General features: G+C 42.0%; 1 protein-coding gene across 2 annotated transcripts in view; it reads left to right on the plus strand.

Annotated features, from left to right (window-relative positions):
- YME1L1 (YME1 like 1 ATPase) overlaps positions 1–6083 on the plus strand; it is a 55114-nt gene extending 49031 nt beyond the window's left edge. For both annotated transcript variants that reach the window (XM_053262468.1, XM_053262469.1), the window contains exons 16-19: positions 561–687; positions 805–878; positions 3423–3509; positions 4049–6083. In XM_053262468.1, the coding sequence (XP_053118443.1) occupies positions 561–687; positions 805–878; positions 3423–3509; positions 4049–4192 (432 nt within the window). In that variant the 3' untranslated portion in view covers positions 4193–6083. The remainder of the gene's footprint in view (positions 1–560; positions 688–804; positions 879–3422; positions 3510–4048) is intronic.
- Positions 6084–13639: the final 7556 nt, after the last annotated feature.

The raw sequence follows: 13639 nt of genomic DNA on the forward strand, positions 1-13639 counted from the left end.
TCCTTTAAAGTGTAAGTGTGTGTGTATAAAACCATTCCCACGTGTATTTCACTTTCTTCTTGCCTTTAACAGATTGCTGGCCTGCTAAGGCAGCAAGAAGCACCTACAGCCATCATGGCATTGTGTCGTATTTCCAGCATAGGGACAGTGGTGCATATTCTGTTGCAGTGTACTCTGCCAACCCTGGCTTTGAAACCTCTAGGTCCAGGTCTGGGACAGTCAGTGACAGATAGAAAGGAGAGCAGGCATGTCAGCCAGCAAATGCCATATCCTGGCTTGCTCCCTAGTGAATGGCAAATTGCATGGCTCTGGTGCTTCTGTCAGAACTCTTCAGAGAAGCTTTGATGTACCTTGCCAAGGCAAATGTCCTGGTAACTTGCTCTTATGTGAACAGTTTTTCCCAGGGAGGAGCCAACAGAAGAGTGCCAAAGCAGCTGGATTCTTCTGCTTCTCTTCTGCTTCACTTCTGCTTCAAGCAGATCAAATCGAGCACTAAAAGCTACATATAATCCACTGTCCTCACAAAAGTTGACCTCTGCTCATATAATTTTGCCTTTTAGGTATCTTTGCTACCAGAAAATGATAGATGGAGTGAAACTAGATCCCAGTTACTTGCGCAGATGGATGTTAGTATGGGAGGAAGAGTAGCAGAAGAGCTCATATTTGGAGGTGATCATATCACCACAGGTCAGTAAGCAGCAGTAGAAGATCATATTTGGATCATAGAAAAGCACTCTGTATTTTGACCTAATACACTCAGTTACATTCATGAATGTTTAATGGTGTGTTTTTTCCATTATCTAGGTGCTTCTAGTGATTTTGATAATGCTACTAAAATAGCTAAGCTTATGGTGACTAAGTTTGGTATGAGTGAGAAGGTAAGATCTCATTTAATCTCTCCTACATGAGTTTTAGATATTATTCTGTGCCTTTCCCCACCTTTATTGTGAAGGCTTCGTGAGCTGGGCTAGATCTTCCTATGCAGTTGCTTTTATTTGCATTTGTCTGTTGCAAATCAGCTTGCCTGGTTACAGCCCTTGTCTAGTTACAGCCTCAGACACGGAAGGGAAAGAGCTTCCACCAGCTATTTCCTTCAGTCCTCCCACACCATGGCTTCCCTCACCTTGGGAGGCAAGTGATTAAACTTTTTTCTTCTCCAGAGCCTCCTTACCCCATGGCATGCCACGTGTGCTTCTGAGAGGCCCTCTGCCTCTCGAGAGAGATCCAGGTTCCCTTATAAGACTGAGTGGTATCTCATGCCACCAGGGCGACAAAGCCACATTCTGTGCAGCTGCTCAAACCCAATGCTTGAGGTCACTCTGCTCCACTGACCGTGTGTATGTGGGGGTTCTCTTTTCTCTGGGTAGTGGCATCACCTTTGCCCAGTCTCCTAGCTAATAACAGACTAATTGTTCTAATGCTGGGCTTTTGTAAAGATGGGCTAGCACAAGGATGTTGCAGTAGCTAGTTGCACTAAATCTGGTGTTCCAGACAAGTGCGACACTAGTGCATTACAAGGCAACGTGCACAACCTGTGGCATGCCTCCCATATTCTTCAGGGACATTTTGCATAAGAGCACAGTTCCAAAAATGTGATTTAACTGAGCTACATGATCTTGCACTAGTGCAACTTTGTTCATTATGCAAACACACCATTAGGAAATTGGCCAGTGAGTCATCTGGGCCAGACCCATTGTGTGGAGCAGGAAGCAGACCTGGGCAGGGCTCTTAGCCATATTTCCTGCAATAGGGATTCCCAGATGTTGAGGACTACAACTCTTAATCCCCAGCCAAAGGCCATTGCAGGTGAAGATGATGGGAGTTGTGGCCAACAACTGCTGGGAATCCCTTGTACAAGGAACACTGGTTCTTAAAATAGGGCAGATTAAAAAATTGAAATAATGTGTGTGCAGTACACCAGCTTTCTGGATTTCACAAGATATAAGTATTAGGCCTATGCGGTGGGCAAGTATAGGATGCGTACATTCCCCCCCCCTCCCCTTGTGGGGGCAGATGCTCTTGGTGCAATGAGCACCAGGTAACACCTGTTGAGTCCAGTGCAGGTTGCATGGGAACCCCCTACCCCCAGACTGAGGGAGGGTGCTTGCGGGATGCTGGGAGGACATGCCGGGAAGGACGCCTGAGGACTTGGGAAGGCACACGGGGATGCATGAGGACAGTTCCAGGAGGAACTAGAGTCTCCAAGCATCCCCGCATGCTCTCTTGGCTTCCCTCATGTGTCCTCCCAGCATCCCTGCATGCTCCCAGCCTCTGCAGAGCAGGTAGGTGGTTCCAATTCAAAAGACTGCCCCCCTAAATCCAGCAGATGTTACCTGGTGCTCTTTGCCCCAGAGGCATCTGCCCCTGTGTAGTGGGGGTGAGAATAATGTGTTGCTACCTGTATCCCTGCACAAGCCCAATAAATACCACAAAGTGAATTAAGGGATTCTTGGCATGGCTGCTGCTGTTGTTGTTTAATTCCATATTCACCTAAAAAGTTCTCAAAGCATGTTACATAGAAAAAGAATAATAGTATAGCCCCATCTCCAAAGGATTCACAAAAATACACAAGGTATCAGCAACAGTCACTGGAAGGATACTGTGCTGGGGTTGAATAGGGTCAGTTGCTCTCTCCTTGGTGAGTTTAAAGAGAATCACCACTTTGAAAGGTGCCTCTTTGCTCAGTTAGCAGGGAACAATTTTCACCACAAGTTGTGCCAAGTATACAAAACCGATTTGAAAAATAGGAACTCAGGCTTTAACTTGGAACCTTAAATGTTTAAAACAATGTGTGGGAATATGGTGCATAAGTATGGTGCATAAGTATATGGTGCATAAGCTGCATAAGTATTGTTTTCACCTCTGATCCAGGGAGGGTGAATCCAGGTGACATCAAGGGGATCTTGCCAAGTAAACTGCCTTCAGAGCATGTGATCTGGGCTCCATGCAGTAGGCAGAGCTCTGCTGAGTACCAGAAAGTTGTTTTATTTTTATATCCCTTAGTATGACCTGGGGGCAAAATCTGCATTAGTTCAAGGTCTGTTTTTCTTCCTTTTTCCTTGCAACCATATTTGGGCAATGGAGTTTCTCTTAGATACACAAGTGAAAATTTTTGCAGGATTTTAAAGAGATAGGAACGCATTACAAATTCATAGAACCTTAAAAAAAATAACTTCATAGAAGTATGGCTCATTTCACTAAAACCTATCACTGGTATCAGATGGGTGGTTCCCCTGCCTTGCCCCCTGTCTTAACAGGCATTCATATGCCTGAATAATATCTGCAGCTCCAGGGAGTAGGTGTCCTGTGGATCTTGCTTCCAGGATATTTAGAGTTTAAATTGGAAAGCACTTTGCTCCTTGAAAAGTGCTATAGAAAGTAGTAACACCTCTTGTCTTTCTTCTCTTCCCCTTTTTTGTTAGCTTGGTGTCATGACCTACACAGATACAGGGAAACTCAGTCCTGAAACCCAGTCTGCAATTGAACAGGAAATAAGAACACTGTTAAAGGTAAGAACTACTGTGAATATCTCATTACTGGCATAATGGGAATCAAGACTGAGTTGCTGTTTATAGTCCTTGACTTTCCAACCTTGGATCCCTGGCTGTTGTTGGACTACAACTCTCATCACCCTCAAGGTTGGGAACCCCTGTAGTAGACCATATGGCTTATGGCTAGTTTCCTTATTTAATTTGTTACCTTATTGAAATTGAACAAAACTGAGTGCATTATAAGGAATTTCTTTCATCATTTGTTAGTAACAGAGCCTGCTTACAGTACTCCACTGTCAGTAGCAGTCTCTCTTTTCATTTCCTCACTTCCTTGTTGCTTTATTGTCCTGTCCTCCTTTGTTTCTTTATCTGTTTTAAATTGTGAGGCTCTTTTGATCAGGGACCTGCTTTAAAAAATATTTTACTACTGATATGCATGAAGACCAAAAAAGAATATTTGTGGCTTGTAAATATTGGGAATGATTAATTTTAGTGTTTAGAATATACTTATTCCTAGTTTTGTTGCAAATTCTTCTAAATATACCTTATTGTGACAGGATTCGTACGAACGGGCAAAGAATATCCTGAAGACCCATGCAAAAGAACACAAGAATTTAGCAGAAGCGTTACTGACCTACGAGACTTTGGATGCCAAAGAGATTCAGATTGTTCTAGAGGGGAAAAAACTGGACGTGAGATGATAGCTTCCTTTTCAAAGGTTCCAACTGATTACTCTGAAGAATGCAGCAGTCTCCTTATGCAGTGTAGCTTTCTTTTCCTCCTGATGTGTGTGTGGTAATAATCACATTTCTTAAAGGATAAACATTTGTCTTGTGAGCTTTTGTTACATCTTACTTAATTTTTGCCTTTCCTTAGAATTAGATGCAAGGAGCAAATGAAGTTCCCAAAGACAGAGGGCATACAATCTCAGGGTTCAGTCCAGCTTCTTTGGAAACCTCAAGTACTGAAGCAGAATAGTTCATTCTTAATATATCTTCCCTGGTTTCACTCTGCTTCCTGTGGATTGGCAATGTAGCTGCTTGATATATGTGATCTAGCAGCTTGAGACACCTTGAAATGCTGTAGGATTTACAGCTTGCAGAGAAACGACCTTTCACTCCGTTTATAAAACCTTCATTTATCATTTAGAAAGGCAGTGGAATACAATTAAATGATGTTTTTAGCAGGTCATATAGACTGCAGAAAAATGGAAATGGGTATCCTTGAAACAGAGCTACGCATTTTTTCATTGGGCTTCATACATGTGCCCAGGATCCCTTTGAGCATGGTAAGAGGGCAGAGAAATAATAGGGCTTTTCTGTTTAGCTGCCTTTGAACCATGCTGTAGAATTTTACTGTTTTGAGCAGGGGGTGGGGGAAACAGTGTACTGTCACCTTTGAGACAGTATTGGAAGATGTTTCCACTTTTATTTAAGTGGCATAGCGTTTTGACTACAGTGCTTTGCTGTTGGCTGTACTGTTGGATTTATTTTTTTAAGTGATGTGTTTATGGCTGCTTGAGGACCCGCTCAGTGTTCCCATAGGGCTCGTATTTATCAGAGTACTTAAGAATACTCTTCTTGTCCCTTGTAGTCACATTCCCTTTTCCAATAAAATGCCACTTTTGTGGCTGAAGAGTTCAAGCCTTTTAGCCCAAGTTATATTGTCCGAATACACATAGCAAAGTATGTTCAAGCATCTAAAACATGTTAGAATTGGGGATGAGAGTGAGAAAACAAATGTTAGTAATATACTTTTTCCGTTGAACTCTTTTGTGGGAGAACTGATAATTGGTAGACCATTCACCCTACAGTTTCCATTCTAAAAATATCTCTTTAAAAAGATATTTTTGTGCCAATAAATGAAAGGAATTGGCAGTGAATTCCATAAAAAATAGGTCTAACATGTCGTCATAGTGCAGCTTATAGTGCAATTATATTTTTAATTGGTAAAGAATTCTGTTTCCTTAAGCAAAATTAGGATTTCAATACATTTTTTCTCACTTTTTCCATTCAGTCAACTTAGTAACACATGGAAGGACCTCAGGGCAGTGGCTGACCTCCGCACTATTGCACGCCGAAAAACATTTTGCATCCACAACAGAGGGGCAATTTTTGCCAATCTCCCCTTTCCTCTGCAGCCCACTGCACCTCTTGGAAATAGAGTGTGGCTCTCAGGTGACTTATTTTGGGGAGGCACAGTGATGTGCAGAGGGAAGGGGGAGATAGGTGAAAATTAGCCCCCTCTCCTTCATCCATGTGAAAGATTAGTTTGGGTTTCAGCCAGTTTCTTTAAACAAAACACAACAAGTTGTGCTCACTCATTACAAACATATTCTTTTGTAGTAACCTGCAGCAAAAATGTGCAAATCCAGCATGCTTGGCACCATTTTTTTTTAAAATAAAGGTTTGTTTCTGTTATGCAGACTGCTTTTTTCCTTCTCTCCCACTGTAAATGGCTTTAAAATGTGATTCTGGTTTCCCTCAAATGTAAATGGAGGTGTACAAAACATCTTGAACCTGTAAATAAATTTAAGAGTTAATCAAAAAGTGTTATTTTTTGAGTTGGATTAAAGTTTATCTTTAACTTTCATCTTAAACTAAAGGGTTTTTTGATGCAATCTCTTGGCGGATATTTTCTTCTGTATTTCTATCTCATTGAAAATAAGTTCACTACTTAATATTGTAGGATAGACAATTCTACAAGTCATTCATTTATTGAACAGTATAATTTAATAAAGGCTACAGAATTGGCAACAATAGCCTAGTCATTTTAGGTCAATTTGGGGGGCAGTGAAATCCTAAAGTTTTGAAAACTGGTACAGATATCGAGGACACTGTTGGAAGTAACATACAAAAAGTCCTGATAATTATGACTTGAGCTTTGGCCGCTATCTTTAAAAAAATGGCCAACAATGGTTTTTCACATATTTCTCACAAATCGTTGCTCTGATGGAAAAATGTAAAATAGAATTTGTAGAGCATCAGATGCTCTATAAAATGTGATGTTCAGTGTAGATTTTGATGAATAGTTTTGCCGTAAAGTGAGGTGGAGGAGATCAAGTAAAGCTCCTTTGGTGTCTCAAAATTAGTCTTTGGAGTGGGAGGATCCTGCCCTGCCTTTGCTTTTTCTCCTGAATAACTCCTTGAGAGGTGAGAGCCCAACGGAAGAGGACAATAAGAGAAGGATCATTTGGCATTGTTTTAAGTGGGCAATATAGAATTACAGAGGAGGAATTGGCTTAGTCTACAAATTTAAATATCTAAAGCAGGTTACAATAAATCATCAACACCCTCTCCAAAGCCATTCTTAATAGCAGAGCAAGAAGAGGACAGAAGGAAAGAGGGCGGCAACCTGGGGTCAAGAAGTAAATGTAACGGAGTCTCCAAAAGTGGGACTAAAGCAGTCCCCAAGATGTCAAGCTCAGACAGCACGGCTGAGGAAGGGGTAGATACCAAAGCCCTCTTCTCCCTTCTTAAGGAAGTGGCAAGTGACACCAAAAGCATAAAAATGGGTCAGGAGGCGATTAAGGCAGAGAGAGGTGAAATCCGGACCTCCATGGAACAGCTCACTTCCAGGGTACAAGAAACTGAGGAACGCATCTTGGCAGTAGAGGATAGAGCCTCCATTACGGAGGCCTCTCCTACAAACCAATCATGAACTGGCATCTTTTAGAGATAAGCTGATTGATCTGGAGGGTCGCAACTGAAGAAATAATCTGCATTTAGTGGGGGTGAAAGAAGGCTCAGGAGACCACAACATTATTGACTTTGTCACCACTTTACTACGTCAATCCTTGGACCTTCCCAACGACTACAGCCTTGAGATTGAGAGAGCTCATAAAACCCTGGGGTCCACCCCAGCAGTAGGTGCTCCACCTCGGGCCATCATTTTCAAACTGCTGAGATTTACAACCAAAGAAGATCTCTTGGCAAGGGCCAGAGAGAAAGGTTCTCTTCGATGGGGCCAAGATAACGGTCGGATCTATCTATTTCATGATTTCCCAAAGGCAGTCGTGGATCAAAGGAAGAAATTTCAGCGCTGCAGAATTTGGGCTAGATAAAAGAATAACCTGCTTTTTCAAATATCCTGCCATTCTTTGCTGCATCCAGGAAGGCAGAATGCATCGCTACAGTGACCCGGCCCATGCTGAAGCTTTCCTGCGGAGTTTGCAAGCAAATGGCTGATTCTTATTTACATAAGGTTTCTCGCAAGCAATTTTTCCTTTCTCTCTTTACAAGGAGTCTGATGTGTCCTATTTCTTCTCGAGTTTGAGATGTGGGTTTTTCTTTCTTCCTCTTAGGCTTAAAGTGCTAACTTTGAGTACCGTTCGGGTGCATGCTAGAGGCTCCAAGGGAGCTTATGGGATGTTCAATACGTCAGGGGCTGCTGAATACCCAGGAGTGGTCAACCAATATCCTGCCATGAGCATAATGTTTGATCTTACATTTTTCATCTCTGGGTGGGGAGAGACTTGTTCTATTGGTAATATCTGGACATTGTGTGTGCATGTACAGTTGAGTGGGTTTTTCCCTGAGACTGCTTCTGTGAAGATGCAAGTCACTAACCCTGGAGATTCGGCTGTTGTCGGGCCTTTCAACCACGATGGCAAGAACAGAGACTACTCCTGGATAACTACGATGTACTGGCCTTTGCAGCGAGTGGGTGGAAGGAGAAGTTATTGTTCTCAGAGTGTCTCAAAACAGTTTCCATGTACTTCATATATAAAAGAAAACTTATACAAACCAAGCTTTTTGGATATTTACACAAGGGTTAAGCATCAAAGTCCTACATGCAACAGCAAGCCCCTTTACTCCTGCCTCCTCCCTCCTCAGGGTATCGAGTATGACATGAAGCCCAGAGTGTATAGGTTCCAGGGTGGAGACACAATCCATCTTCGTCCATACTACATTGAGGTGCATGGATCACATGCAGGGCTTACAAGCATGCAAGACCTGGGTGGTACCCTTATATTTCACGTGTGGAAGCTGGAGACTTGCTTTTGCACACCTCTATGCAATGGCCATACATGTGGGAGCTGTGTGGACAACGGTGGCAAGTGGACAACGTTGACCTTGTTCACTGCTGCAGTTCAATGATAGGCAGATCAAGTCTATCAGCAGGTCAGGGAGATACCATTCCTGTAGTAATACCCTAGTGGTATTCCAAAATAATTCATTAAGAAAAACATGGTCTTTTGTCCCCACACAGGTGAGGGTTGTAATTTTCAGTCATGCAAATTTACCTCAAGCAAGCAGCTGACCAGTATTGTTTGCTTATAATCAAAATGGTGTGCCACATAGATGAAGGGGCTATAATACTTAAAGTGGTGGAAAGAGCATTGCTATAAGACTCACATCAGTGGCTACAAACATTAATGTTGACTATTGTACAAGAGGGTGTTTGAATTCCTAAATAATCTTTGAGGAGTTAATCATTCTGGTGGCACGTTTATATGCAGCTTATTTTTGTTGTTTGAATGCAATATCTTGTTACTGTTCAGCACTTGGGTTGTATCCTAACCCTAGCATACAAGTAAGGAAGCTTCTGCAAGGGAACTTCCCAACCCTGTCCTCCCCACAGGGAACCTTTTGGAGCACAGTGGAATGTTGGAGGAAGAGGAGGAATCAGTAAAAAATCTTTCCCCCCCCCGCCCTGGTGCACCAATGGAAGTGCTTTGCATTTTGTAACAAACCAACATAGGATACAGCTCATTGTACATAGTTTGTGGTACATAACTTTGTAAAATACAATGGACAATTGGGAATCCCTCCAGATTTCAAATTGTACATTTGCAAGAACATTCTAAGCTATTTTGCTTTTCCTCTAAATGATCAATGTAGCTATATGTATATTCTGCCTTTTCAGCCTTTGTAGATTATCAGATGCACACACACCTACTAGTTCATAATCAGTTTTTGGAAGATGGGATATCTGTGTAAGTATGCTGTCCCCCTGCATACTTCTGTCCCCTTCAGTTTACTTTTTAAATTTGTTTTATTGTAGTACAGGGTTGTAATTTTAAGTAGTTTCATAAATACTGTAAACAGATGTTGTGAATTGATAAAACTCTTATATATGATGTGGAGTGGGCGGAAGCAAGAGCTATAGATCACTAGGAGGGTGAAGTTGATTCCAAGTTTGGAGTTGTTGTGTGTTAGTTTTGTACTGGATGTGGGAATGGGGGTGGGTGGGTGGTAACTGAGAATTTGCCCCGTAGCTGGCCCTTCTGGAAAGTTTAATAATGTTTTCCTCATTTTTCTTTTGCTTCTATCCCCCAATTCTCTCCTTTTTGCTATTTTTCATTTCCCCACTCTATTGTCTCATAACCACCTTTTCCACCATTGCTTACACACCTACAAATGCTAGAATGGCTAACCCAACATACATTGTTTTTTACAGGAGCTTGAATCAAATGTTTTTCATTCTGTTTTCTAATATACTTATGTTGAGTTTTGATGAAGACCTGTTTTGGATGGTATACAAGGACACACACACACACACACACACACTCCACTGATGCACTGGAACAGAACTTCCCGAATGAGACTTGTCCTCTGGTGTCAGCTGTGAGACTCCAGGTCATGGGCCTTAATAATTCAAGCTCGGGAAGGGCGAGCCTGCGAAAGAGACCAGCTGGAATAGAATATTAAGTGCTAGGGCTATAGATTCTCAGGCAATGTATGTCCTTAAAATTTTCTTATGGCAGGACATATGAATTTAATTACCTTCAATGTTAAGGGACTTGGAACACCACAAAAACGAACCCAAATTCTTAGGTATTTAAAAAGACAAAATGTAGATGTGGCCTTCCTACAAGAAACACATATGGCAGAAAAAGACATTCACAGGCTTAAATGGAGCTGGGTGGGGTCCTCTTCCAAGTCAAGAGGGGTGGCAATCCTAGTTCATAAGCGCATCATGTTCAACCGCTTTAATGTAGAGGCAGACCCCCGAGGAAGATTTATCATTGTGGAAGCCCAGATTGGGCCCAAATCCATCCAAGATTGCCCCTCCTTTTTTTACAGCTTTACACGCTAAGCTCCTTGCAAGGGAGAACAGTAATTTAATTTATGGAGGAGACTTCAACGAGGTTCTGAATCCCCTAATGGACAGGATCACAGGGCATTCTGTGTTATCTAAATCACGTGTTCTGTTAAATAGTTTTATGAAGGACCTAAGCCTCTACGATGTATGGAGATTACTACACCCCAAAGACAGAGACTTTACTTTCTTATCAAAATCCCATAAGACAAGCTCTAGGATTGACTTCTGGCTCTTGTCTCCAATTTTGGGGAAACAGGTAATTGCATGTGATATTGGCCCACTCATTATCTCGGATCATGCACCTGTGGTATTAAGAATACAATTGACAGACAGTGGAGACCTGAAGCAGAAACATTGGAGACTAAATACATCCGTATTAAAGGACCCCAAATGCATTACAATGATTGGATCTGAAATTCAAGAGTTTTTGAAGTTTAATAGAAAACCTGAGACTAGCTTGGCACTTCTTTGGGATACCCTTAAGGCTTACTTACGAGGCAGAATTATAGCTTTTGCCTCATATTAAAAAAAAAGGAACAGCTCAAGAACATTAAAGAATTGGAAGAGAAACTCAAAGCGGCTTGGTTGGAATACAATACCAGCCCAGCCCCTTGTTCCTACTCTAGTCTTCTGTAGCTACAATATGAAGTGAATCTATTACATGCCAGACAGGCTAACTTCCTTCTAGCTTGCTCAAGGCAAACGTACTGGGAATCAGGAGAAAAAGTTGGCAAACTGCTGGCCTTTATAATCAAACAAATACAAAATCGCTCCTGTATAGCAGGCATCAAAGACAGTAATGGGCATTTACATACTGATAATAAGGCAATTAACGCAGCATTTGAAAAATTTTCCTTAGCACTATATAATCATGTCCCCTCCTATGGGTGTGAAGAGATCCAGCACTTCCTAGATAAAATTCAGATTCCGACCCTCACTGATACACAAAGCCACACATCTTGCCGCACCCATATCCTTGGCTGAAATCCAGGAAGCAATTAAACAGTAAACCTGGAAAGGCTCCAGGTGAGGATGGGTACCCGTCTGATAGGTACAAAACATTCTCTGATAACCTAGCCCCACTACTGGCTGAGGTGGCCACCGAAGCTGTAAATACACATGAATTGCCTAAAACGATGAATGTAGCAAATGTGTCTCTTATACCCAAACCACAAAGGGACCCGCAACAATATGAAAATCACAGACCAATATCATTACTGAATGTTGATGTCAAAATCTTTGCTATAATCTTGGCAACCCGTCTTAATAGCTGTGTACATACAATTATACATCCAGGACAGATTGGCTTTATCCCTAAGTGGCAGGGAGCTGATAATATACGTCTGGTTCATGATCTTCTCCACAATACGTCCTGTAGGACCGACCAGGCTCTGCTGCTGTCCCTTGATGCTGAAAAGGCCTTTGATAAAGTACATAGAGACTTCCTCTTGGCAACTCTTGAGAAATTCAGATTCCCTACCTCTTTCGTAAATTGGGTGCGGACAATCTATAAAATGCCTTCAGCTAGGATCAATACTAACAACCAGCAGATGGGACTCATCTCCCTTCAGTGTGGTGTCAGACAGGGCTGTCCCTTATCTCCATTGCTCTTCCACTTGGCCCTTGAACCTCTGGCTTGCGCAGTGAGGCAAAATGCAGGTATTGGGGATCGAGGTAGATGGACAAGAACATAAAATTGCATTATATGCAGATGACACCCTCTTGTTCCTTTCCAAACCACAGGAATCCGTCCCTAAACTTATGGAATTACCATACTAATTTGAGGATCTCTCTGGATACAAAATTAATTGGCACAAATCTGAGGCCATGTCCATTGGGAAATTGCCCCTCTCTCATAGGGATATGCCCTGGCCCTTTACTTGGAAAACAGACTCCGTGAAATACTTAGGTATTCTAATTACTAAACAACCTAATCTAATTGTCAAAACTAACTTAGATAAAATACTTTCACAGATTAAGATAGACTTCCTCCGCTGGGCTGACCATCTGCTGAGTTTGTGGGGTAAGATAGCTGTTGTAAAAATGAATGTTATGCCCAGATGTATTTATACTTTAAGAGGACTACCGTTGCTTATTCCTCAACGATACTTTAGAGAAATTGACAGAGCTGTGAGGAGGTTCCTCTGGGGTAATGGCAGGCCTCGGGTTGCTTTTAATAAACTCAGTTGGCCGCAGACAAAGGGGGCTTCAACCTAGTGAATCTTAGATTGTACCATAACACGTTTCTAATTGCACAAGCTATCCATTGGCATGCCAACACAGATGGGGAAAGGCCAGAATGGGCTCAAGTGGAGCTAGTTTGGAAGGGTGGGAAATTCAAAACATCGAAGAACAAAATGGAGACTACATACAGATCACCACAAAATGGAGGTCCGAAACGGCCTAGAAACAACAAAACATTTGGCTCCAAAATTCGGGAGATGGGTTTTGGACCCGAATCCTGCTGGGCTTGCAGAGGGGTGATTTGTTTTGTATACAAATTGCCTGAAACAGGTAGATTCAGTTACAGATTGTTCTGTACCCAAAACGTTTCGCACATCCCTATTATTTGGTAAAAATTGACCTAAAATGACTGGACTACAATGTTATAATCAAGACATAGTGGCTCATTGCTGGTGGGAATTCTGTACCAATAATGTCTAGGGATTGTGGACACATTGCTTCCAAATCATTTTGTAGCTTTCCCTTTGCCTCTGTTGCAGTTCTGATCTGGGGCCCTTACGTCTGCTATTTATCCTGGGATAAATAGCTTCCTTCCTAGGTCAAACAGCCAAGTATGGCCTGATCCATATTGGGACCATAAATGGGGGGAAACCCATGTTGTGGTCCTTATCTGGATTGTGTTATTTGCTGGCTACTTAAGGGTTAAAAACAAACACTATGCTGTGATGGAAAGTGACTGTAACAGTGCATGATGCAATGTGTAATCTGGCTCTTGAAGGGTCTGCACACTTAAATTACCAGCCTCACACTTAGCCTATATTAGGAGGGAGTTAATTAGTTGTGAGTAGTTTCAGCAGTACCAAAAGCAGAATAAAGTCAAAGAGCAGCATCGATGGAGACTGTCACCACTGGATGAC

This window comes from Hemicordylus capensis, chromosome 6, assembly GCF_027244095.1.
Source record: "Hemicordylus capensis ecotype Gifberg chromosome 6, rHemCap1.1.pri, whole genome shotgun sequence".
Taxonomy (NCBI): Eukaryota; Metazoa; Chordata; class Lepidosauria; order Squamata; family Cordylidae; genus Hemicordylus; species Hemicordylus capensis.